This window comes from Megalobrama amblycephala, linkage group LG1, assembly GCF_018812025.1.
Source record: "Megalobrama amblycephala isolate DHTTF-2021 linkage group LG1, ASM1881202v1, whole genome shotgun sequence".
Taxonomy (NCBI): domain Eukaryota; kingdom Metazoa; phylum Chordata; class Actinopteri; order Cypriniformes; family Xenocyprididae; genus Megalobrama; species Megalobrama amblycephala.
In genome coordinates this window covers 70,974,947-71,001,321 of record NC_063044.1, presented here as the reverse complement: position 1 = coordinate 71,001,321, position 26,375 = coordinate 70,974,947, and the positions used below count along the sequence as shown (strand labels likewise).

At 38.0% G+C, this 26,375-nt stretch overlaps 2 protein-coding genes across 2 annotated transcripts; both read right to left on the bottom strand.

The window, feature by feature from the left end:
* Positions 1–378: 378 nt before the first annotated feature.
* Positions 379–7,106, bottom strand: LOC125246850. Its single transcript, XM_048157925.1, has 7 exons — positions 6,769–7,106; positions 3,710–4,371; positions 3,576–3,621; positions 3,291–3,382; positions 2,775–2,885; positions 2,002–2,278; positions 379–601 (listed from the first exon to the last, which is right to left on the bottom strand). The coding sequence occupies exons 1-7, from the start codon at positions 6,784–6,786 to the stop codon at positions 389–391; spliced, it is 1,419 nt and encodes a 472-aa protein (XP_048013882.1). The 5' UTR covers positions 6,787–7,106; the 3' UTR covers positions 379–388.
* A 4,573-nt stretch (positions 7,107–11,679) lies between these two features.
* On the bottom strand, positions 11,680–21,141 carry LOC125277501 (interferon-induced very large GTPase 1-like). The gene is made up of 3 exons (XM_048205950.1): positions 20,716–21,141; positions 19,617–19,654; positions 11,680–17,073 (listed from the first exon to the last, which is right to left on the bottom strand). Exons 1-3 carry the CDS (start codon positions 21,139–21,141, stop codon positions 12,366–12,368), a joined length of 5,172 nt encoding a protein of 1,723 aa, XP_048061907.1. The 3' UTR covers positions 11,680–12,365.
* Positions 21,142–26,375: the final 5,234 nt, after the last annotated feature.

Genomic DNA, 26,375 nt, shown 5'->3' with positions numbered 1-26,375 from the left:
AAGTTTAGTAAGTAATCACAGAATTATCATTTAATGAGTGAACTGTCGCTTTAATGCATGTTCTTGCTCAGTCACGTTCCTAATTGCACACCTGAGTAGCACATATAGGGATTTCATAAATCTAATCTAAGCTCACATGATGAGTTATTGTGCAAGTTTATGAAGTGATGTTTGTGAATTCCAACACATAAGTACAAGTTGTATGCATTCAAAATGTTTTATTGTTACTGTATATGTTTACAGTGTATGTAGTACCAAAGCATAAGTGTTTTCTTCTTAAAGAATGTTCATGTACTTCAGCTTCAAATGTTTACATGCTTATTACATGTACTAGAAAATAAAAAAAGTTGCAAACTTAAAGCGTCCATGTATTCACTGAAATGTATCTTTATGTCCGTAGTCGTTTTATGTGTTCATAGCAGATTATGTAGAGCTGTTCATCATTAATGTTCAGATCCAGTGGATCAACCAAACCATGTAGTTCATTCATCATTTCTGCAGTCAGAGGGCTCTCATATTCGGGTACGACAACACCGCTTTCTGATTCAAGATGATCAAAGTCAGCAGCAGTCTCCCAGTCAATGTCAGGCTCTTGTATGGCCTAGAAATTTTCAATAAAACAACAATTCAATGTACAGTCAGGTCCATAAATATTGGGACATCGACACAATTCTAACTGTTTTGGCTCTATACACCACCAAATTGGATTTGAAATGAAACAAACAAGATGTGCTTTAACTGCAGACTGTCAGCTTTAATTTGAGGGCATTTACATCCAAATCAGGTGAACAGTAGTGATGGGTCGTTCGCGAACGAGCCGGCTCTAAGAGCCAGCTCTTTTACGTGAACGTCGGGAGCCGGCTCACATATCTGAAGAGCCGACTCTATTTTTAAAAACAAAGCCTATAGAAATTCAATCATTATGTAATGAATGATTTAAATTTTATTTAAAACAATAGACTAATAATTCAAAGAATAACACAAAAAAATATAATTATATAAGCCTAGGCGCACACACTAGTGATGGGCATTCCGGCTCTTTCGTGAGCCGGCTCGTTTGAAGAGCCGGCTCGTTTCGTGAGCCGGCTCTTTAAATAATAAACTATGATTTTGACTATGATAGGTGTGAAAACAGTTCTAATTAAATTATTAAATGAAATCATACTCGCAATGTCTCACAATTTCACAAATTGTTTTCACACCTATCATAGTCCAAGACATAGTTAAAACATTTATTATTTAAAGAGCCGGCTCTTTTCAGTGAGCTGAGTCAAACGAGCCAGCTCACAAAAAAAGAGCCGGAATGCCCATCACTAGTGAACAGTGTAGGAATTACAACAGTTTACATATGTGACTCCCACTTGTTAAGGGACCAAAAGTAATGGGACAGAATAATAATTGTAATTGGAATAATGAGGGAATAACACACACCTGGCCATGGAACAGCTGAGAAGCCAATTGTCCCATTACTTTTGGTCCCTTAACAAGTGGAAGTCACGCAAACTGTTGTAATTCCTACGCTGTTCACCTGATTTGGATATAAATGCTCAAATTAAAGCTGACAGTCTACAGTTAAAGCACATCTTGTTAATTTCATTTCAAATCTATTGTGGTGGTGTATAGAGCCAAAAATGTTAGAATTGTGTCGATGTCCCAATATTTATGGACCTGACTGTATTTACAATTCAATGCCATTGTAATATTTATTATAGATTATCTATATTATATATCAGTGTTTCTCAACTCCAGTCCTCGGGACCCACTGCTCTGCACATTTTGTATGTATCCCTTATTTAACACACCTGATTTAGATCATCAGCTCATTAGGAGAGTCTGCATGAACTGAATTGAGTGTGTCAGATAAGAGAGACAAACAAAATGTGCAGAGCAGTGGGTCCCGAGGACTGGAGTTGAGAAACACTGTTATATATCATAATGACATTGTCTTATCAAATTATAGTCATCAACTTTTGCTTCTTAAAAATGAATTTGTACTCTTACCTCAGGGTTATCAGAATCTACAGCAGTGTTAAGCATCCGTGCAATCTCCCAAATCTGTGTTGGAGACCGGTTTCTCTCAGTGCGTAGAGGATGGTGGTTCCAGCCTTCAATAAATACCTCCAAGTCTCGTTTGAGTCTTGGAAGAAATGCAAAGTGTACACAGAATATGTCATCCGTACATGAAATGTCCAGGAGGCCATCTTCTTCAAGAGAGTGTAGAAGATTGTAGTATTTTGATGACACCGAGATCCACACATCTCGCCATAACCGCTCTATTCTGTTGGGGGATCCAATGAGTAATCACTGTTACTATGTAGGAAAACATGACGTTTTATCAAACATGCAATAATTTTAAAACGGAACAAAACCTTATATTGCAAGTATGTGGTAGAATGTGTTCTGTAATGTTACATCCAAAGTTTACACTGCTAACACTTGTTATATCATGAAAATTTAATGTTAGTAAAAGTAACTCAAACTGTTACTGTTTCTATGACTAGATAGTAGTTTTTATGTTGTGGAGGAACACTGTCCTATGGTGTCACAGTGACATTTGATAAAAACTCAATAATATACAATTAGCATAAGACAGATTTATCTTAATTGTTTAAGTGACAAACAACATGAGAGATTCAATGTAACACCATATGGCACATTTATGGCGCATTTGTCATATGTATAAATAAATACTGATACATCAGAATGAAACAATAAAATGTGATGAGGATATGCCTTAATACCAGGAAAACTGAGAATAAAATAAGAAGCATTACCTTTGGTTGTGGATACTTTTTCCTGAGATGAAGCTCCCCCGATTATTGCCACGGACAGTGAACATAAACCGAGCAATATCCACATTCTCCACTCCCTGGTCAGCTCTTACCCTTAAATTACAACAATAATAGTGAAATTAAAAGAAACAGTTCATACATTGGATTATGGCTCTGACAAATAAACATTATCCTCAAGTAATAAAATAACTTTTTAAAGATAATGTATACCAAGAAAGTGGGATGGGCAAAGAATGTACCACGAGTAAACTACTAAACTAAATAAACTACTCAAGGAAACAATAGAATGCTGTTGTCCAGTAAAAGAAGGAGCTGCAACAAAAAATGCCAATGTTTGTAAATGTTTTTTAAAGACATTTTGCTTTTAGGAAACTAGTTAAACAGATAAATTAGAGTGTACAAGAGCTTTATAATCAAACAGCTTTTAATCATTAAAATTTCTCTCATATTATTTACACAGAGAAAAGTGCAGCTTTGTAACAATTTAAAGTACATTACCTTGAGGGTAAACCATGCCGATGAGTTGCCTCCAAAAAGAATGAAAATGCTGTGGAAGCACGGTTATTTGTGGCTGCATTCAAGTACAATATCTACAAAGTAAAACATACAGTACATCAGATTAAAATGGTAAACCATTAAAAAACATTGTGTGTGTGTGTGTGTGCCAATTACCCATCAAATATTAGTTAAGTCATTGTGGATTTTAACTGATGACTAGTAACAAAGGTTTTAAATGTGTTTACTGACTACATAATGTTGACCAAATGTTTAGCCAGTAGTTACCTTTCTGGAGAACCCATCCACTCCTCCAAATATCACAATATTGTACCTGTGAAGAAATTAAGTAATTTACATTATTGATATAATTATTAAACATGCAAATCTATTCATATGTTAAACATGACTTTAATGCAAACCTAATTAGCTTGTGATTTGTGTCCACATGTACCAGGGACAAGGGCCCTGGAACAGAGTACACTCGGCGCACAACACAGCCAAGACTTGATAACCTTGAGATAATGCCCATTGAATCAACCCTATGCATAGAGGCTGCAATTCTTCTCCACTGAACTCGGTAGCCCATAGACTCCAGTCTTCCTCTGACCATCCTGTAGCCTGAATTTGGTAAAGCGTTCTTCACAGAAGCAACCAAACTGTCAAGTTCTTCATCACTGATGGAACTATACATGTCACGAACAGAAAGCTCATAGTCTCTCATGCGTCTGAAAATCGTACTTTTTGAAACGCCCATCAATGTGGCTATGCAACTCACAGGAAGTTGAGCCTGTAGCATGTATTTTAAGCGTTGTTCCTCAACCAAAATTTTGGGTCGTCCTGTGGTGATAGCAACTTCCACTCTGACACATGGTGCAGGATGTTCCACTTGTGCCCGTATAAGGTCAAAGAGCTCTAGCAAAGCCTGGGTGATAGCAGGGGGTACTTGTATGTGACTGGACAGGGCCTCCAGAATATACAGCTCCTGACGACACAGAAACTCCAGATAATCTAAATCCAGTGGTGTAGTGCTGAAGGCCTGTTGCAACTTGTGTAAAAGATTTTCCAAAAAGTGGTGTCTTAGCTATCGACAGAACAAAGAATAATTAATGAGATGTTAAGATACCATGTCACTGTTGTGATAAACACACTTCAAAAGTTGAAAGGGTTACATTATCTCTACTCATCCTTTGATTCCAGGAAAGTATCAAAAATCAGATAATGAACATCAAAGTTTGATTTTACTTACTAATTTCCCTATTTCAAACATGGTCTTAGTAGTAAATATATCAAAATTATTTTCTTAATTGTTTGCATATAGGATGATAGAAAACATCAAAACACAAAAAACGTCACTTTTTTTACACTTTTTACAGGGTCACATAGACCATGCAACGTCAACTGGCGGCCCGCGGGCCAAATCCGGCCCGCCAGAGATTTCCATCCGGCCCCCAGAATAATACTGAATTCAGGAATAGCCTTGTAAGAGGAAAAAAGTTTAGGGCTGGTCCGAATACCATTTTTTGAGCTTCGAAGCTTCGGTAGTAATGAACATCGACTCTTCGGAGAGAGGGGCTGAACATATTTTTCTCTCTAATAAAGGCAGGAATCTGTGTCTGTATGTCCGTTTGCATTTTTATTATTTCGAGAACCGTTCATCCAATCGACTTCACAAGGCAGTGCAGTGTCGCATTTGGTGCAATATAGATGGACACGCGAGATGCGACACATTCAGAATTAATAAACTTTTAGTAAACTACAGTCAGAGCAGCGCGAGCGGTAAGCGGCGCACCTCATGCGGGCAGGGCTTATGCTCCGAGAACGGACACTGCACTAGTGATATAAAACGCACACACACAGGTCTGTTAAATTAAGCAATACTTTTAAGGTAGTCTAATATTTTTCTGACTAACAAATTGGCACAGTAAGGGTAGATTTAAATAAAGAAAAACGAAATTTAAATAAAGAAAAAACGAAATTTAAATAAAGAAAAAACGAAATTTATATAAACAAAACGAAATTTAAATAAAGAAAAAACGAAATTTAAATAAAGAAAATGAAATTTAAATAAAGAAAAACGAAATTAAGTTAAATTAAAAACGAGATTAATTTAGATTGATAATAACGGGTAAAAATGCTAATACATTTTGTTTCTATTATTGTATTTTCCACAGTGTCAAAGCAACAAAACACAAGCTCAGACATGCACTTCGGTCCATACAAACTCCGCTGTTCTGAACACTCCCGTTGCTGGAACACGCGTCGGTTCTATTTCTAGCATGCACGCGTTTTCCGCGTGGCTCGAGCGCGCCTGAGACGCGTGTCTCAGTGTGCAAACTCCAACCTGTTGAATATGGGAGCCGAAATAAAAACGGACACGCCACGCAGCTGAGACGCTCACGCAGCCAGTGTGTCGCCGGCCTTATTCAAGGGGGAATGAGAATCGTTTCGCGGGGATCCCAGGTGTGCAAAAATAAAAATAAAAAAATATTCGAATGTCAAATTTTCAAATCGAATACCAACCCACCGAACGAATATTTGAATATTCGGGTCCGTTCCATATTTATTTATTTTTTTAAATCTAACGAAAAAAAAACCCTTCTGAAAAGTAGCTTGTGCCATAGCCTGCCTTCAGTCAAGAATGACGATAAACGCGTTCTCTCATTGAACATCTTTTATTGTTTCACGTGCTCATTTTTTCACAAATGTCAAAATTTTCCTTGCCTGGGATTAGCGCACAATTGCGTGACAGTGATGGACAGCTTGACAGCCTCACAAATATGAAGCCTAAAATATCGCTATCGCCTGGTGGCTTGCTGCAGTACAGGTAATATGTAAAAAATAAAATAAATTTGGAATTAGAATTAGTATATCAAATAATAACATATTAGGATACAATTCGAATTTTATTTTATATTACGAGTATCTGGCCCTTACAGTGTCTGCAGAGAAAAATTCTGGCCCTTGGACAAATATAGTTGATGGCCCTGACATAGACCATCAGCAGAAAAATGCTTTTAGTGATGTAACTACGTTAAGTTTCACTAATACCGTTTGTAATGTGTTCTAATCATTTTATAAACGGCATTACGATAATAGTAATAGGGCAATAGAGCAATAGGGGTCGGTGCTGTGGTTTGAATAAATCACAAAGATTGCATTTACGCTGCTTTGTTTAGTAAATTAGCATACTAGCTTTGTTTAGTAGCTAGAAACGCTACTCAGCCATGATTTATTTACTGTATATTGTGAATGTAAGTAAAAACTAACCTTTAACATCCTACATTTATGGGTTAGCCAGCTTTATCTTAAATTAGCTTATCTTTTTTAGTCGTTAAGGTCCTATACAAACTATTCAAGATGATTTTATCTACATGCATTAGGCAGTAAACAAAATAAGTACCTTCGAAATTGTACAATACAATATCATATATTGAATATATTGCACTGGAAACACAAAGACTTTTAAAAATTAATTTACCTGCTCTGGGTCCGACATAATGATTCCGTAAAACGTGCCTTGTCCTAGTCCTGCTACATGTTTAAACAAGAGTGAAACTGATTAAACAAATGACCAATCACAGGTGGGAAGACAAAAGTCATTGCCCCGCCCTCAAAGTGTCAAAAGTCAACTCGAGGAGCGAGCGAGTGTTGAGTAGTCGCGCGAGCGCTCATGTGCAGTTGTGCGCGCTAGGCAGCAGGGGCTTGCGCCAGTATTCATTTCCGCTCCTAAATACTGTTCTGCGCGCTCGCGGTGTACAAATGCGCGCTCGCGGGTGCACAGATGCGCTCTCGCGTTGTTATTTTCCTCTCGTGGGTCTGTTTTGCGCGCTTGGCTTAATTCGCGTGCTCGTGGTTTTCGCGCGCGCGACTTTTGACTCTATTTAAACGCCATATAAACGGCTACTGCATACACACTCACCGAACGATTAACTAAACAAGCAGTTTAAATAACAGTTTAAGTAAATAAGCCAAAGCACAATACGAAATAACTTTTACTTATTAAATAAACACATAATATACTTTAAACAAATTAAATACAAAACGAAATAAATAAAATAAATAGAATGCCTTGCTTAACAGGCTATTGCAAAGAAAATAAATAATACTAATAAATAAATAAAAATAACGTAGCCTACTTAAACAAATGAATGATCACTGGGATTTGCATTGCTTACTCCATATTACTATGAAGGGAAAGTATATTGCTGACTGACTGCGGTCGCAGACTTGTGCGTCTTTCTTCCATGATCCGCCCACACACACTGAATGCCCTCTCACTCTGACGGTGCACTAGAAGATCATGCGAGAATGCTCAAAATAAAACGCGCGAATTTTAAGAATTGTTTCCAAGTGTCTTTGTCTTGCTTTGCTTTTGTCAAGTAAAGAGCCGCTTTAATTTTCTTCTCAACTTCATTTGTCTCCGTTTCTATTACACGCCAAATCCCACCGTTTCCCGCGGGTCTCCCGCAAAGTTTTCTGACCGCCCACTCCGCCCGCGCCCGCAGCAAAGGTAAAACCGCCCGCTCCCGCGAGATTTGCGTTGGGTCCCGCGGGAGCCCAAACCCAATGCAGCCCTCTACAATAAATCCACGATAGGATAAAAATAAATAAATAAAAAATTGTCTGATTGCGATTACACCAAAAATTATTAAAATGAGTGAACAAAAACAATTTTTATCTTGGGCTCCTAAATATTAGATTGCTCAGACCTAAATGCCTGTTCACACCAAGAACGATAACTATAAAGTTATAAAAATGGTTCTAAATAGCACTGTCCACACCACAGCAAGTTCAGAATGGTCGGTATTAGTAGCCAAATTCGCTGTGAGTGAAAAGGGTAATTTCAACCCCTGATTATTGTACTAAAAACTCACTGTTTAGAAGTTGATGGTTGTCTTTACTTGTGTAGAATCCTGCTGAACTTCACTGATTTTCCTGTTAGATACGTATAAGAAAAAACATCTCAGACAAACAACTTCAGTTTTCTACACAGTAAACTGCTGAATATTGCTTAAATCTTCAGAAATGTATTGTAATATGAGCCAAGTCAGTCACTGGTATGATATTAAGTTATTTCCTCCCTTGATACAAGCCCTTTATTTTTTTAAACAAAAATCGTATTATATAAGCTTCTATATTCCAAAGAAATAACAGTATGAACAGACTCACAAGGTTTCCTGGATGATCTGCTCCAGTCATTAGTTTTCAAACAAAAGTCAGTGTGTTGCAGCCTTCTTTGCATTAATATAACTGCATTTTCTTCCGTCTTCATTACAGTAAAAACTCAGAAACTGGTTGGACTTGATATGTGGTATACATTCCACAGAGCTCCCTGCGCTATCATAGTACCAGAGTAATGTGTTCTGTCAATGTACTCTAAAAAAAAAATCACACACCCACACGAAAAAAAAAAAAACTTCGGTAAAAGATTTAGTGGTGCTCATGTGATATGGTTAAAAATGGCTTAAATGTTTAAACTGGCAAGACGTGTAAATGATAAACTGTAGTAGCAATGTACTGTGGCAACTTGAAACGCAAGCGAAAGCTCAGCATGCAGCTTGCTTGTTCAGAGTAATGAGGTGATGTGAAATATATAAATATAATATACTGTAAATAGTTACCGGTCTTCTGGAAAAGAAAGGCTGGGAACCACAATCTCATCACATAACCACACTAAATGATGAAAATACATTTATCAATGTTTCTTTGCTTGTTCATGGAGAGGTGGTATTAACATTAAGTGACATGGCATCTTATGTACAGAAGCCATCGGCATGTGTCGCTATAATTAGTGACACATCCGGCACATCCAGTTTTCATTTGCATGTGCTACTAAAAATGTGACAGTGGATTGCATCTTGTGCCACTGACATTTGCTGTCTGCCTGGAGCATTATGTTGTAGATGGTGTAACCCACATAGCAAGTGATCTTTGCCTGAATGTGTTTAATACATACATTTGCCTAATCAGCGTTCCAGTGCACACAAAAAGCTTGCCACAGGGCACTGGCAGAGGTAATGATTATGAATGCATCTGGGAAAAATTGCTTTAAGTCATAATACACCATAGGATGGCTTGAGGGTGAGTAAAGCTTGGGTTAATTTTCATTTGAAAGTTGAACTAATCCTTTAACAGTGTGTTTCTGATACACATTTGTTTTTTTCCTAGTTTCTCAATATATATATATATATAACATATTATGTTCGAGTTCTTTTGCCTCACTGCTGCTGTTGTCATTACATGATGATGTTGACAATGACTGGTCATTTAAAGTAGCAGCAGCACTACTAATTGAAGAAAAGCTAGTGTTAATTGAATTTTTCATTTTAATTACAAACCTGTCCATTTATAAGCAAAATGCAAAAATGAATTGACTTTACAGCAGTGGTTTAATAACCACTCCCACCACCGCACTGAAAAGGCTGGCACTCTATCTATGTCCATAAAAAGCATATGGATATTACAATCCGAGTGATTCACCAATCAGAGAGGTTCCCGAATTTCAATCGATTTATTGATTGGACTACATTTAGGGTGTGCTCAACAAAATTGAAATTCTGTCTTAATGACCATAACCACACATAATTAATAACTATACAAGACCATTAATAAACGGTGAATTAGATTAAAAGAACAGTGTTTTTAGTCTTAAAATGTTAAATTACAATGCTGCTGATGAGAACTGATTGCAGTCTGATCTAGATATTTATGACAATTAGACAATTAGACAAGTCCTTCAACTACAATAATCTTGCACCCTCTTAATCATCTTAAGCATTCAAGGTCTCCTTGAATTATTCTTCATTCTTCTGTTGTTTCGCTCCTTCACCTCCTTCTTCAAGACTGTCCATTTTCCTACAAGGTCTTCGAGCTTGTTTACAGGATGAAAAGAAATGCGGGCCTTTTCCCAAAAAATGTTGATCTCCTTCATGGTCTGCACTGCTGCTTCATGCTTCACCATACCCTTTTTCCCCATTCGTTGAAGATATACTGAGAGAACATCACCAATGGACGGAAGCTTACAAAATGATAAAGACTCCTTCTTGCTTTCAAGCAAATATACTTCATCTTGGTTATGCAAAGTGGCCATCTGGTATCAGAAGCAGTCCTTTGCTAATATCACTAAACAAACCTTCACTAATATCACCAATCAGATCTTAATTAAAGGGTTAGTTCAATGAAAAATGAAAATTCTGTCATCATTTACTCACCCTCATGTCGTTCCGAACCAGCAAGAACTTTGTTCATCTTCTGAACAGAAATTAAGATATTTTTGATGAAATCCGAGATCTCTCTGACTCCTCCATATACAGAAATATAATTACCACTTTAAAGGCCCAGAAAGGTAAAGGGAATAAAGTTTATAATTATTGCATAATATTAATAGTATACAATTGTAAGAAAAAGTATGTGAACCACTTGCAGGGGAAGAAAACTTTTGAATTTGAATATCAAGGTAAATTGTACTTATTTTTTTCTTCCGGGAAACATGCAAGCATCTTCTGTTGCTTCTGAAGGGCAGTACTAAATGAAAAGCAATGATATTTCAATAAAATAAGAAAAAATTGGACATCTTCATCCTGTTCAAAAGTTTTCACCCCCGACTCTTAATGCATCATGTTTCCTTCTGGAGCATCAGTGAATGTTTGAACCTTTTTTAATAGTTGAGTTTGAGTCCCTCAGCTGTCCTCAGTGTGAAAAGATGGATCTCAAAATCATACAGTCACTGCTGGAAAGGGTTCAAATATGCAGAAGATGCTGGAAAACCAAATAATTTGCAGGAACTGGAGGATTTTTCTGAAGAACAGAGCTCAGTTTAACTGCTCAGGACAAACAAGACACTCATGAACAACCATCAAAAAAAAAAAAAAATAAAAAAAATAAAACAGTCGTGGATCATCAGGTAACCACACAGTATTAAGAATCAATGGTTCACATACTTTTGAACAGGGTTATTTTAATAAATTCAGCTACTTTTTTGTCTTGTGGATTATATGTAAACATATTTTATGTAAAATATCTTAATCAGGACAGTACTAAATAAAAAATAACATGCATTTTGTAAGATCTCTCTTATTTTAACATTTTTCACAGATTCTGCAAGTGGTTCACATACTTTTTCTAGCAACTGTATATCATTTATGTCATGAAGTAACCATGCTGATAGAATCCTGAGAAACAGATGGATGCAGTATATTTTCAATCTGTCTGAAGTGAATCTGTTTTTGTTTTGTTTTTTTTCTTCAGTTAATTCACAGACTAAATGTTTCATCTCTTAAAACTGAGATCAGAGCATTTTGTCTTTCGGCTGTTGACCTGCATGCAGTATTTGTCCAGGATTTCAATATTACAAGAGGACAGAGGTGTTGTTTTTGTATACATGGTTTATTTATATACAAGCACATGAATCATTAGATGTACTGATGATCACAATATTATGTAATAACATTTATGATATGTTTAAAATATGATTATGCTTAAATCTGATTAAAGCAACTTTATACAAGTTGTTTACCTTGACATAGTGTAAAAATCATTCTGATGGCACACTTTTTTCGATTATGCATAAGAATTAAATATGGTGTAAATCAAGAGTGAATTCCAGTGAATGACAACTTGCCCATTAACTGTAGGGGGCAGTAATATTGATAAAATACACAAAATTACATAAAGTTGCTTTAAATTAAGCTTTTGTTTGTATTTCTACAAACACTCTACTTTTATAATCCCAATAACTTTAAGCTCATTTATTAATTTGAATATCTACAAATAATTTAACATCCAAACTTAAAGGGAAAAAAAAGGAAAGCTATAAAATGCTCCACAATAACAATTTTTGTTAAATGTTGCATACATTTTTTTCAATAAAAATGTCTAAAAAAAATTGTGTAGCTCCACTTTAAGATTGAATATTGTCTTCAAAGCTCTTGTATCAGTGTACTCTGTTAGTTCTCCATGGAGTGAGGCGTAGATGAGTACAGATTTTTGCTGATATGTGATAGAAGCTCGTTTTTTAACTGTGATCTGAGGAGAATCTAATAGGAAAAGTGAGATTTTCATTCACTATCTGCTCCATTAGATACATTGACCCAAACACTCAATAGCATTCTGTTTTGAGTATTTTCTCCATTCATCTGATATTTTAAAACTCCCCTCAAATGTTTTACTGTAGTGTTTTTCCAGATCTTTCTGAAATCTGCAGACAAACCACTTCCAGTAGGGCAGTTCAGAGAGATCAGAGGTGATGCTCAAGTCTTCATAAACTCCTCCTGCTCTTCTGTATTCTCTAGAAGGGAACCTTCCATCTGGTACATAGAAATCCTGATCACTTGCCACTAATTTTGTGCAAATAACAGCACAGAGATACTGTGCTTGTGGGAAATGCCTTCCATTTCCTCTCTCTATGTGGAAAGGAGCACTGTTATCTCCATGATGTTTTTTTATGGTGTTGGTGCAGATGGCTTTACGAAACGGACACTGAACCCAACAACACTGACAGAAGTGATCAATCAGAAGCTCATCTGGTCTAAATTTATAGTCCAGATTTACTGGAAATGTCTCTGTGTTGAATCTTCTGCTGATGTCTGATATTATAGTAGGAAGCTCTTGTCTTATCACATCTTCTAGGAGGTTTAAATCATCAACATCATCATGTTTCACTCCATTGAGGTCTTTTTCAGAGAAGATCAGCATATCTGAGATCTGCTGTGTGAAACTCTTCAACCACAAACCAACATCTCCTCTGTTCACTTGAACATGTTCAGTAGATTCATGTACTGCTTTCATGATCTTCTGCTGCAGGAGTTCAATGTTCTCCTTCATCTTGGGTAAAACACTGACACTGAACTTATCAGTGATGTACTGACTGACTTCATCTCTGATGAAACTCTTGAAATGATCTCTGGGATTATGAATGTAGTTCATGTATTTTTTGAAGTCCTCTTCATCTGCCAGTGTCTTCAGGATGTGTTTCTCCAGATTTGATCCGTTTCCATTCAGTGATTCACAGTTTGTTCTCATTCCATCAGTCAGATCTCTGGCAGTCTTCTTGTAGACACTCTGCTCAATGGGCTCTTTCAGTTTCTGACAGATGATCTCACCAAAAATGGCAGCTGATGTTGCTCCATGACAGTATTTCTGGAAAACACTATAGTACTCTTCTCTCTTCTTCTCTACATATATCTTAGGATCATTGGCTTCTTTGAAGAGTCTGTGTTGGTCAGTGATCATCTTGTTTGCCCTTTTACTGATAGAAAGAACCAAATCCATGAAGAAATCAATCTTGAACACATATTTCAATTGTCTTTTCTGATGTTCTGTTACTCTTGTCTTGATGTAACCTGTGAGTTGTTGAATGTAGCTGATGTTGTAGCCCATCTTTGAAATGTTAAATGACTGAATCATTCTGTCTGTCTGCTGAGCAACATCTGTGACTAATGATCTTATTTGGGCTTCATCTTCTAGAGAAAGACTTTGATCAAATCCACATGTTTCTTTAACTGTTTTTGTGGAATTTCTGAAAATGACATATTGAGAGTAAGTCGTCACAGTAAAAATATCATAGCTCTCACTGCAATTGTATACAAGAGAACTTCTATAGATGTTTTTGAGGATCTCTCTCACATCTGTCATTATGTCAGTGTCTTTAATTTGAGGACTGTCTGAGAGAATCCTGTCAACACTCTTTTTCCAAAATGAATCAAATTCTTTCTTCTGTGTTTGTTCATCAGTTGTTTTGTCTTTGAGTTTTAAGGCAAGTTCTTTGCTCTTTTCATAGAGAGTGTTTTCATGATGTGTCTTCTGATCATCAGTCTTTTTCTTTAGGTCTCGCTGCTGAAGAATCTCATTTAATTTCCTCTTTGTTTCTCTCACAATGTTTTCCTGAATCTCTTTCATTTTTACGTCAAATGATTTTTTCCACTGAACCAATATATCAGCATCTTTCTCAAAGAATTCTGACATTGAGTTTTTCACATCCTCACTTGTCTTCTTCAGTTCTCTTTGAAGATCAGTTTCTTCAAACTTATAAATTGCTTCATTTTCTATTTTGTTGTGTAGTTTATTCTCAGTTTCCATCATGGCACTGCGAAGCCTCCAGGACCACTTGCTGTATTCAGTCTCCAGTTTCCTGTAGGCTGAAATCTCCAGAGCAGTTCTGGAGCTGAAGACACATCGTTCCTTCAGTAAAGCCTCACATAGATCTCTAATATGATCTTTTAAGTCTATCAGCATCATTCCATGGGGTTTTTCTGCACAAGATATAATAGTTTCCTTTAGGTCTTGAATATTTTCACAGTAGTCTGGGTTTGGTGGTGCCATGGGTGGGTTTCCCTCCCAAAGATGAGCAAAATACTTCACATCATTCTGTACATCAAATGCAATGACATCACTGAAACATTCTGCATCACAAACTTCATCTTCAGCAGCGAGTTTAGTCATCTTATCCAGTGTCTGCTGCAGTCGTCTCTTTTCCTCCATGTTTTTCTCTACAGCTGTGATGTCTGAAACATTCTGATGCACAAACACACAGCTGGGATTCAGTCTGACCTTCTTCATCCTCATGAAGGCCTGAACAACAATGTGAAGAATGTCCTGCATCTCAGATGGGTTTTCTCCAAAGATGTTGATCAATGTCAGATTTCCAAGACCAACAACAAATGTGGCCAATTCAATGTCATGATGTCTTCTTGATCTTCCAGCCAGGTCTAGAGCACGAAGACCCTCAGTGTCAACAACCAGAATATAGTCAAAGTTCATCTGTGTTTTCATCTCGTCTGACACTTTGACCAGCTGCATGAAAGCTCCTCTGGTGCACCTGCCAGCACTGACGGCAAACTGGAGTCCAAACATGGCATTCAGCATGGTGGATTTCCCAGAGCTCTGAAGCCCTAAAACTGACAGCACAAAGACTCTCTGGTCTCCCAGTTTCTGGATGAGTTCATCTAGAACAGCAGAGATCCAGATCACAGGAACATGAGCAGCATCTCCATCCATCAGCTCCAGTGGAAATCCAGAGATCATCATCTCTGCTGCAAGACTCGGGAGAGAAGAGAAGTCAAACTGCAGGTCTTTCTTGTTCTTCTTCACAGATGAACATGATTCATAGATCTGACCGATCTCCCTCATGATGTGCTCCAAACCAAAGGCTGCAGCTTGAAGCTTCTCAGATATTCTCTCAAGTTCAGTTTGTTCAGCTTTAAGTTGTTCAATTTTATTACAATTCTCTTTCAGTTTTAAGACTGTTGACCACTTTTCATCATATTTGTGATTTAGATAAGAAAGGTCACCTGAGGTATATTCATCCAGGAGGATTCTGAGCCATTTGAGAAAATATATATTTTTATTGGCAGCACCTGAGTTAATTTCTTTAATGAAGAACTTAATAAACTCTCTTATGTCAGATTCATACTGATGCTGACGAATTCTTTTCAACTCTGTTTTCTTTCTACTGATGTCCATTTCTATCTCATCTGCTTTAGGTCGATGTAGTTCCTTGTTCTTCTGACGCCACTGATGCCACAGTTTCCCCTGATGAGGCAGAACTGATTCTTTGATTTCTGTCAGATCTTTCTTCTCCAGTAAACTCATCATCTTCTGTGCTGCTTCTCTTCCTCTCCTGCAGTCTTCATCATCTTCCTCATCTACTCTGACATCTGAGTGTTTGGACACATCTTCAAGTCTGAGAGTGGAAGATGATTCTGAGAGACAGTCATTTATAGCTCTTCTGAGTTCTTCAGATACAACTGACTGATTTCTATTTTTCAGACCAATCTTATATTTTCTTTTCTTTATTTCAGTTACAGCAGATTCATTCTCAGTAAAAAGACAAATGAGTGGCTTTGAGTTCCTGTACATGTTTTGTATTATTGCTGCACTTTTGTCATTCCTGTCCAGTTGTGGTAGAAGAACAACATTGACTGAGGCCATTTCAGTGAGGATCTGAAGCTGTTTTTCATGGTCTCCTGCATCACCGTGTAGATTACAGAATGCAACACAGTCAGTGAATTTATCATCATATGATCCAGAGGGGCAGAACCAGGCGATCTCCACCACTCCATCCATCAGTTCTCTGGTTCTGCTGCTGCCTGGGCAGTTCCTGTGGAAGAACGTGTTGTGTTTCTCATTGATCAGACTGTTCATCAGCTGAGACTTGGATGAAGGCACAGAGCCAAACCTGAAGAAAGACACCATTGAAGTTTCTGCTTTGTAGATCGGCTGGGTTTGACTGATGATTTCATTGTTGGTGTTTCTGATCTTCCAGCTCTTGGTGATTTCTCTAAATGTCCAGAGAGGAAACTCAATCTGTTGTGTGAATGGATCAGGAAGAAGCAGAGGCAGAGCGTACTGACACTGGGACAGTTTAGTGACCATCAGCTGCTTCAGGAAACTATCGGCACAATGAAACACGGCCATCTGAACATCCATCGGGTGAATGGCCTTAGACTGGCTTGCTCCATAGTTAGATAAAAACATTTCATGAAAAATATCACTTTCATCTTCAGATGAGTGATTGTCTTTTCGTTGTGTGTGATCTTCCTCATTTTTCTCTTTAGATATAATAAATCTTGCTCTGTAGTTCATCATCAGTAGTTTTTGTAGGAAAGTCTGAATCAGCTCCTGTTCAGTACAATACTCATGGGACTGTAATGAATGTCCAGTTATCTGAAGAACATCTGCAGCTCTCAGTTTATTGTGGTACCTGTCTTTAAGATGAAGTCTGTGAAATAGGTGATATATTTTGTTCTGCTCTGCTCTGCTCTTTTCCAATGTCCTTGTTTTTTCTCTGTTTAATAGACAAAACAATGATACATTTATTAAATCCAATATTAAATTCCAGTACTCAACTATAAAGTGATAGTTCACCCAAAAATGAAAATTCTGCCATTACTCTCATGTTGTTCCAAACCTGTAAGAATTTCGTTCATCTTCGGAACACAAATTAAGATCTTTTTGATGAAATCTGAGAGCTTTCTGTCCTTCGATAGACTGACACTTTGACACTTCAAAAAGTTCATAAGAGATCATAAAACAATTCCACATGAATTGAGTGGTTTAGTCCACATTTTATGAAGAGACTCCATGCTTTATATTATGAACAGATTGAATTTAGGCTTTTAATCAAATACAATCCCGATCCCAAAAAAAGTTGGGACACTGTACAAATTGTGAATAAAAACAGAATGCAATGATGTGGAAGTTTCAATATTTTATTCAGAATACAACATCTTATTTGTCGCATCTTCCTCTTTATGATGCGCCAAATGTTTTCTATGGGTGAAAGATCTGGACTGCAGGCTGGCCATTTCAGTACCCGGATCCTTCTTCTACGCAGCCATGATATTGTAATTGATGCAGTATGTGGTCTGGCATTGTCATGTTGGAAAATGCAAGGTCTTCCGACGTCTGGATGGGAGCATATGTTGTTCTAGAACTTGGATATACCTTTCAGCATTGATGGTGCCTTTCCAGATGTGTAAGCTGCCCATGCCACACGCACTCATGCAACCCCATACCATCAGAGATGCAGGCTTCTGAACTGAGCGCTGATAACAACTTGGGTTGTCCTTGCCCTCTTTAGTCCGGATGACATGGTGTCCCAGTTTTCCAAAAAGAACTTCAAATTTTGATTCGTCTGACCACAGAACAGTTTTCCAATTTTCCACAGTCCATTTTAAATGAGCCTTGGCCCAGAGAAAACGTCTGCACTTCTGGATAATGTTTAGATATGGCTTCTTTTTTGACCTATAGAGTTTTAGTCAGCAATGGCGAATGGCACGGTGGATTGTGTTCACCAACAATGTTTTCTGGAAGTATTCCTGAGCCCATGTTGTGATTTCCATTACAGTAGCATTCCTGTATGTGATGCAGTGCCGTCTAAGGGCCCGAAGATCACGGGCATCCAGTATGGTTTTTCGGCCTTGACCCTTATGCACAGAGATTGTTACAGATTCTCTGAATTTTTGGATGATATCATGCACTGTAGATGATAATAACTTCAAACTCTTTGCAATTTTTCTCTGAGAAACTCCTTTCTGATATTGCTCCACTATTTTTCGCCTGCAGCATTGGGGAAATTGGTGATCCTCTGGCCATCTTGACTTCTGAGAGACACTGCCACTCTGAGAGTCTCTTTTTATACCCAATCATGTTGCCAATTGACCTAATAAGTTGCAAATTGGTCCTCCAGCTGTTCCTTAAATGTACATTTAACTTTTCCGGCCTCTTATTGCTATCTGTCCCAACTTTTTTGGAATGTGTAGCTCTCATGAAATCCAGAATGAGCCAATATTTGGCATGACATTTCAAAATGTCTCACTTTCAACATTTGATATGTTATTTATGTTCTATTGTGAAAAAAATATACGTTTATGAGATTTGTAAATTATTGCATTCCTTTTTTGTTCACAATTTGTACAGTGTCCCAACTTTTTTGGAATCGGGTTTGTATAAACACTGATCAGCGAACATAAACAGAAGCTCAACCGAACCTGCTTGACATGAGAACAAACCTCTTGCTGAAGTTCAAACTTGCAAGCGTAACACACAAGAATGCACCTCATTGATTTTTGAGGAAGCTAAAACATGCTGTGTAACATGAGAATGAACCTTACTGGTTCTTGTGGAAGCTCAAATGTGCTGCTTAGTAAGCAAAAATAAACCTCACTGGTCCTTGCGGAAGCTCAAAACTGCTTTGTAACACAAGAATGAAGCATCATTGGTTCTTGTGGAAGATCAAACCTGCTGTGTAACCCTAGAATGAAACTCATTGGTTCTTGGGGAATCTCAAGCGTGCTGCATGACACACCAGAAAGAACCTCATTGGTTCTTGCTAAAGCTCAAATGTGCTAACACAAGAATGAATTGGTTATTGTGGAAGAGCAAACATGCAGCATAACACAAGAATGAACCTCATTGGTTCTTGTGGAAGATCAAACCTGCTGTGTAACCCTAGAATGAAACTCATTGGTTCTTGGGGAATCTCAAGCGTGCTGCATGACACACCAGAAAGAACCTCATTGGTTCTTGCTAAAGCTCAAATGTGCTAACACAAGAATGAATTGGTTATTGTGGAAGAGCAAACATGCAGCATAACACAAGAATGAACCTCATTGGTTCTTGTGGAAGCGTGCTGCATAACACATGAGAATGAACCTCTGGTTCTTGCTGAAGCTCAAACGTGCTGTGTAACACATGAGAATGAACCACACATGTCAAGCGAACATGCTTGAGCTTCCATTTACCACAAATAATAATAATAATTATAATTGTGGCCGAGGGCCATGAGAACGGAGCAAGGCCAGTGGCTTGATTGAAAATGAGCATCACCTTTGTGCCACACCGGTTTCGTATCTCTCATGGAGGAGCTTCGGAAGCATAAAAGGAGGAGTGGTGATGGGTGAAGGATGAGAGAGGACCAGGCCTGGACTTTACATGATGTTTTGTTTATGTGTATACTCCCTGCTGAAAAAAACAGCATATGCTGGTTAAGGTAGGTTTTGAAGCTGGTATGCTGGTTTGAGCTGGTTTATGCTGGTCCTATGCTGGTCCATGCTGGTCCTGAGCTGGTCCTATGTTGGTCTATGCTGGTCCATGCTGGTCATATGCTGGACCATGCTGGTCCTGAGCTACTTGACCAGCATAAACCAGCTCAAACCAGTATACCAACTTCAAAACCTACCTTAACCAACAGTGTTTATTTTGATATTAAAGTGTTTAAACATTCGCTGATTCCCGCCTCCTTCCTCCCTTATCAACAAACTGTGTTATAGTAACAATTTGTTACTTCGTTACATTTATGTAGCGTTTTTTGTCGTTGTTGTTGTTGGCACTCAAAGTGCTTTACATGGAAAGGGGAATATTCTCAACCACCATTATTGTGCAGCATCCACCTGAATGATGTGATGGCAACCATAGTGCACCAGAAAGCCCACCATACACCAGCTTATTGGCAAACCAATATGTGAGTTGATTAATGTTTCTATGTGAATAAAAGCCTAAATTCAACTTAAATTTAAATTGTTCATTATATAAAGTGATCATGTCTCTTCAAAAAATGTGTACTAAACCACTCAATTCATATTGATTAGTTGTATCTCTTTATGAACTTTTCGAAACATCAAAGTGTCAGTATAGCTGTCTATGAAGGGACATATTTAATCAAAAAGATCTTCATTTGTGTTCTGAAGGCAAACAAAAGTCTTCTAGGTTTGGAAAAATATGATGGTGAGTAATTAATGAAAGAATTTTCATTTTTGTGTGAACTATACCTTTAATTTCTAGGTTATTTGTACTTTGCTGAAAAACACACTTGATTATAATTAACAACTGATCATTGAAGTGGCAATAAGAGAGTAAGTTCAAATATTTCTGTTCAATTACATAATGTATTTATTGTCAGCTGATATTTGAAGAATGATCATCATACCTCTGTGATGACTCTGATCACGTCACTGTCTACAGTGTAGTTGAGTTTCCCCACAGCTGCACATTTGATCTCATACTCAGTTCCTGCTCTCAGATCAGTCAGAGTAACTGTGTGTTGATCCTTCAGCACAGGTTCAGATGTCCAGACTGTGTCCTGCTTCACTTTATACAGTAATCTGAGCTCCACTGTAGCAGGACATGATGGAGGAACCTTCAGAACCACATTCTGACCTTTGACCTCTTCAGTGATCGGACAGGCTGGTTTGGATGGAGGAGTAAAGCAAACAGCTTCATCACATTCACTTCCGTACAGAATAATGCAGGAACCAGGATGATTCTCCATTTCTCTTGATGACACAATGAACCTGTCGTGTTTACAGCTGTTTGAATTGATCAAGTTCTTAAATATCTTCAAGTTGCTCCTCATGGCCTTTTGGATCTCAGGAGTTAGCCAAGACTTTCGCTTGAAATCAGGGCTCGTCACATCAGTTTCTCCTTGTGTTGAAGGACTCAGATAGGCAGTTTGTTAGTTGCAGAAGAACATCTGAGCAGTTCAATGATGTGAACGTGTAGCTGACCAGATTCCCAACCTCCAAATCCATCTTGATGAGATCAATGTTGTCTTTTACCTCAACGTCTTTCAGCTGTCTCAGGATTGTTTTAATGATCTCAGACTCTCTTTCTCTCTCTTTAAACCATTCTGTGAGGTCACTTCCTCTGAATGGAGATTCATCATGTTCTTGTAGAAGATCATTCAGTGCAGTTTCCTTGATCACATTCCCACGGATGTTTGGCAGCAAAGAGCCGAGTTTCTTCATGAGTCTCAACTTGTACATGTAGCAGTTTTGCTTCATTTTCTGTATTTTATCATGAAACGCAGCAAACGTCAGAGCCGGCAAATCTTTCAGAAAATCACTCCATTTCATCTCGGCTGTATTTAAACTCTCAATCACTGATTCAGTCTTTATGATTAGATCCATGCTGATTTCTTTATGAATTTTTGAAGCTCTTGAATAAAGTTTGTCCAAAGGATAAAGCCAAACTCTCAGTGGAACTGCTAGTTCTTGTTTTTCTCCCAGCAGTTTTGGAAGATCAGCAAAAACCTTCAATGCATCTTCAAAAGAGGTTGGGTTAGATGGTAGCTGGAAGTCACCATAAAATGTACAAGTGAATTTTCTGACTGCAGTTTGCTGACTGTGATTCACATTTAGATAAGCATATGCACCCACTGAAATGATGCCCTGCAGTTTCTCAAGGGCCACTTTTACTTCTCCGTTTACAGATTTTTGGTCCTCATTTGAAGAAACTTCTCTGTCAAACACAAAGCAGGCGTCTGCTCCATACAGTATTGCTGTAACTACATGTGTGGCTGTATCATTGCCATCGTCAGGAAGATTTTCAGAAGGCAAATGATTTACAGTCAGTTCTTCAAACCTGCTGGTTGAATGATAATGTAGCGTCAGTCTCTGCTGTTTGAAAGACTTCTTAATGTCATTGAGATATTTTGCTGCTCCACTAACATGGACGAGATCACCTAAAAGACTCAGTTTGAGTCCACCATCAATATTCAGTAATTTAGATTTGTCCTGAATGGAGTCTGAAGCTGTGACTTTGAATCCTGTATTAATTTGGGCACAAGAGCAAATATTCTGCTGCAGCTGTTCTTTGTTCCAAAGTCTAATACCTGTAATAGGAAAAATGTGTTTTAACTCTCAACAGTGAATTTATTAGAATCACATTTCACATCAGAATTTTTTTTTTCAGTAAATCACAACAGTATTTAAAATATTTAGGTACCTGGTATTAACGCGTCCTTTCTGCAGTCATACAGCATGCCGAGCTGGAAGGGTCTCCCAAGAGCTGCTGTTTCAATCGCATTCACTCCCACTGAATCCATGCTAATTACAAGGAGAAACAGATCTGTGAGGTTACAGTTACTGTCTGTGAAGTCACATATTCAAAGCTACTGACAATGTTCAGTGTTAGTCTGCTACCTGGGTCAAGTATAGAGAGAGATTGGTGAAGAAAAATTCACATACCTGGCAGGTTTGAGCTTGACGAGGTATGTTGATTTTATCTTGTTTGGTAGCAGATTGAAATCTTTTGATAGGCCATGTTGAAGTATTCTTTTTGTAGAGGAATGTGAGGAATGTGCTCTGAGGGTCTTATTTGAAGTTATGGTGTTGGTGACTGTTTGTCCACCCCACCACACACACACACACACACAATTTTACAGATAGCAGACCAACATTGAATTAAAAAATGAATCAAGTTTGAAACTTAACATTGAATTTTCATCAGGTTTGCACCATAAAATAATGTTATTTCAATGATAAAAAAAAAAAAAAGATCAAGATGGACTTAAAATCAATAATTGTTCAACTTAAATTAAATCACTTGTATCTAATCAACACTGAAACAATATCAAATAAACCTTGCTAAATCTACAGCAGGATTCAGTGTTGGTCTGTTATCTGGGAATGTTGCTATTGTTATTGTTAAAGGTTTAGTTCACCCAAAAATGAAATTTCTGTCATCAATTACTCACCATTCATGTCGTTCCAAACCCGCAAGACCTTCTTTCATCTTCAGAACACAAATTGAAACATTTTTGATGAAATCTGAGGGCATCTAAGCCACACATCACAAATATCTTAATTTGTGTTCTGAAGATGAATGAAGGTCTTACAAGGTTTGGGATGATATGAGGGTGAGTAATTAATGAGAGAAATTTGATTTTTGGGTGAACTAACCCTTTAAATGGTACAAAAGAGATTCCACATAAAGTTTGCAGTGGGGAAACAACAAACAACTTATTAAACTGTGCAATGCACTGTTTAATAACAGTTTAATGCGTTCAAATTTTAAAGACGTGGCGAGGCGCTGAGCTTCGCGTCCGGTGTGCGAGCCCCTTCAGTCTTTTGCCACTCAGTGGGCGTGACCGCAGTCGTAACGGTCGACGGTGACATCACGTACATACCCTCTATAGAGGGTATGCATCGACGTCACTTTCCCGCCAGAACGCGCTCCCTCAGCTGGACTGAGTGGTAAAAGAACCTGTTGCATGACTGGATTTAATAGGGGGAACTGCGAATTGAACGCGAGTAAAACAAACAATTACACTAAATGTTGGGCTCAAAAGTGTTCCTTACAGCTTGTCAAAGAAACCTAATCCATGGATATTGACATGCAGCCAGGAGTCGTGTTTCCTGACATTTATATGTGCCTGATTTATACGCCGGAGAAATACATAAAGCAAATCTGCCTGTGAATATTTTATATAACTACAATATAGATGGAAAAAATGGATCGACTTCTTTCAGCTTGTTAAACATTTATTTGGACATTTTCTACCATATGATGGCTGAAGCAGCAGCGCGTGACACTGTTCTCATGGTAACCAGATCAACACTGTAAACAGAATTCTACAAAACTGAAGTGAAAACATCAAATTACCATTCAGTGGGATAAAATAGCTTCTGTTCCCTGCAAACGATATGAAGAATGTGAATATTTAACCAAGTCAAAAACAAATAAGGTAAGCAGGTATCCATATTTATTTCAGTATCAGCAGATGCAAAACGCTATAAAAGGTGACAACTTTTAAAGTTAAAAATGGAATAAGTTATGTAAACGATATAAACACCTTCTGTGTTCTCGGTTTGATCGATTTGAGCAACCATAAACGATGCAAAACATACGAATTTTGAGATTTTGATAGGATTCCTATATAGAAAAGTCAGTCCCTGCCCTCCAGCCGCATTTCGCGTGCAGCAGTGACATCATGTGCACTGCAAACAACCTATTGCAGTGATCCATTTGCTTCCTTTTTCTGTAGCTTTCGGCGGTCTTTAAATATACACCTCAGGTTTTGTGTCAAAGCTATTTTTACAGTCAATCACAAAGCTCTTTCCCGGTTTGGAAGAGTTTTGTGTGTTTTTCGCGGCATTCATGCTGAAAACCAATGCTGCCGCTCAGTCTCTGTGCCACTCAGTGGGCGTAACCGCAGTCATAATGGTCGATGGTGACGTCACGTGCATACCCTCTATACTTCGGACGTCCACGTTCGTGCACCATCTGTATGACGTAATTTTCGTAATGCAGAGGGCTCACTGCTGGCCGCACACCCCGTCCGCGTGCAGGCCAAATTTAGAGACCGCGCGGACGGTGCGTGTGCAAGCAGGACAGAAGAGTCCACTAGGTGGCAAAACGCACAGTACTGAGCACAATGTGCAGTCGTCGAAGTGTGTAAAGAGCGATTCAAAAACAAGACGAGTAAACTCAAAAGTATGCTTTCTCCATCATTTTTGATTCCTGTTCTCTTCTGAACTATGTTGCAATTGTGGATGCACTATTTTTCTTCTCCAGTCCTGCCCAGCGAATTTCCAGTTGATGACACAATGGCTACGTTTACATGGACAGCAGTAATCTAATTACGGACCTTATTCTGAATAAGACAATATTATGATTAAGGTGTTTACATGAGTTGCTTTTAGAATATTCCATTCATGTTCCCATTTTACATGTTATAGAACATAGATCGATTAATGGCAAACGTCATTACGTCCCCACAGCACGCTGTCCGACGTTCTCTACAGAATTTCACGTATCATCACCACACAGTTCGTGCCATATACAGTTTTGGGTGTTTTCATTTTTAATCTTACGAAAGCTTCAAGTGCAGTTAATTATTTGACATGCAATACGTGCAAATATATATACGGAGCCCGCACATGACATGCAAGAATAAATAAATAAATTGTGTGCATGATTTACTAATTCGTTCCCTCGATTTATACATAGAGGGAACAAATTAGTAAATCGTTCGCACGATTTAGCCCAGGCTACTATTTATTTTCTCTCTCATGTGTGGGGCTCAGTAAATAGACAGCGGTGGATACAAATTCTCCAGCAACAGGCCTCCTGTACTTTAATTCGGCAACTTTTATTCATGCCACCGCGACAAACTCAGAGGTACTGGATGAGAGAGGTGAGAGGAATTTGATTTGTGGCTTCTTGCTTGACGCTTGCTCTCTTGTTTGCCGTCAAAACGGTTGACCACTGCCGTGTGTGTATTATGTGTCCTGTGGCAAAATGTGGCGAAAACTCCCACATGACGTTAATAGTGTGATTAAGGTGTGTACATGTCTACAATGCACTCCAATAACGCGACTAAAATAGGAATACTCCACCTGTCTTAATTCGATTTGTGTTTACTTCGAGTATGACTTTAGTCGGATTAAGGTAATAAAACATTGCTGTTTACATGGTCCTTTCTTAATCAGAGTATTGTCTTAATCGTATTAATATCGGATTACTGCTGTCCATGTAAACGTAGTCAATGTCTGGTAAAAGTATAGAAATAATTGTACTCCGCATGTATCGAACTCGGTCATCTGCGCGCATCTGTGGTTTCGTATACTTTGATAGATTTGCGAGACACGTCCGGGCACGGAAAGTGAAGTATAACCAGGGCTTGAATCAGACGCGTTCAGTGCTTTTCATATCACAAATATACGGTGTTTTCAACCACATAATATTTATTTTAGGTTTCAGACATTTAAATACACATTTAAAAACAAAACAAATCATTTAGAATTTGTAAAATACACAATTGTTATGTCTATGGAAGCGACAATCCTTTCCATTATAATTAGATGA

Excerpts from the sequence above, each read along its gene's own strand:
- LOC125277501 (XM_048205950.1), bottom strand. The coding sequence starts at position 21,141 with ATGAGGAGCAACTTGAAGATATTTAAGAACTTGATCAATTCAAACAGC. Across the intron at positions 19,655-20,715 it reads TGATCAGAGTCATCACAGAG|CTCCTCCATGAGAGATACGA; the intron begins GTATGATGATCA and ends ATGCTTCCGAAG. Across the intron at positions 17,074-19,616 it reads GAAACCGGTGTGGCACAAAG|AGAAAAAACAAGGACATTGG; the intron begins GTGATGCTCATT and ends TCTATTAAACAG.
- LOC125246850 (XM_048157925.1), bottom strand. Across the intron at positions 2,886-3,290 it reads CGGCATGGTTTACCCTCAAG|GGTAAGAGCTGACCAGGGAG; the intron begins GTAATGTACTTT and ends TTGTAATTTAAG. Across the intron at positions 2,279-2,774 it reads AAAAGTATCCACAACCAAAG|AATAGAGCGGTTATGGCGAG; the intron begins GTAATGCTTCTT and ends ATCCCCCAACAG.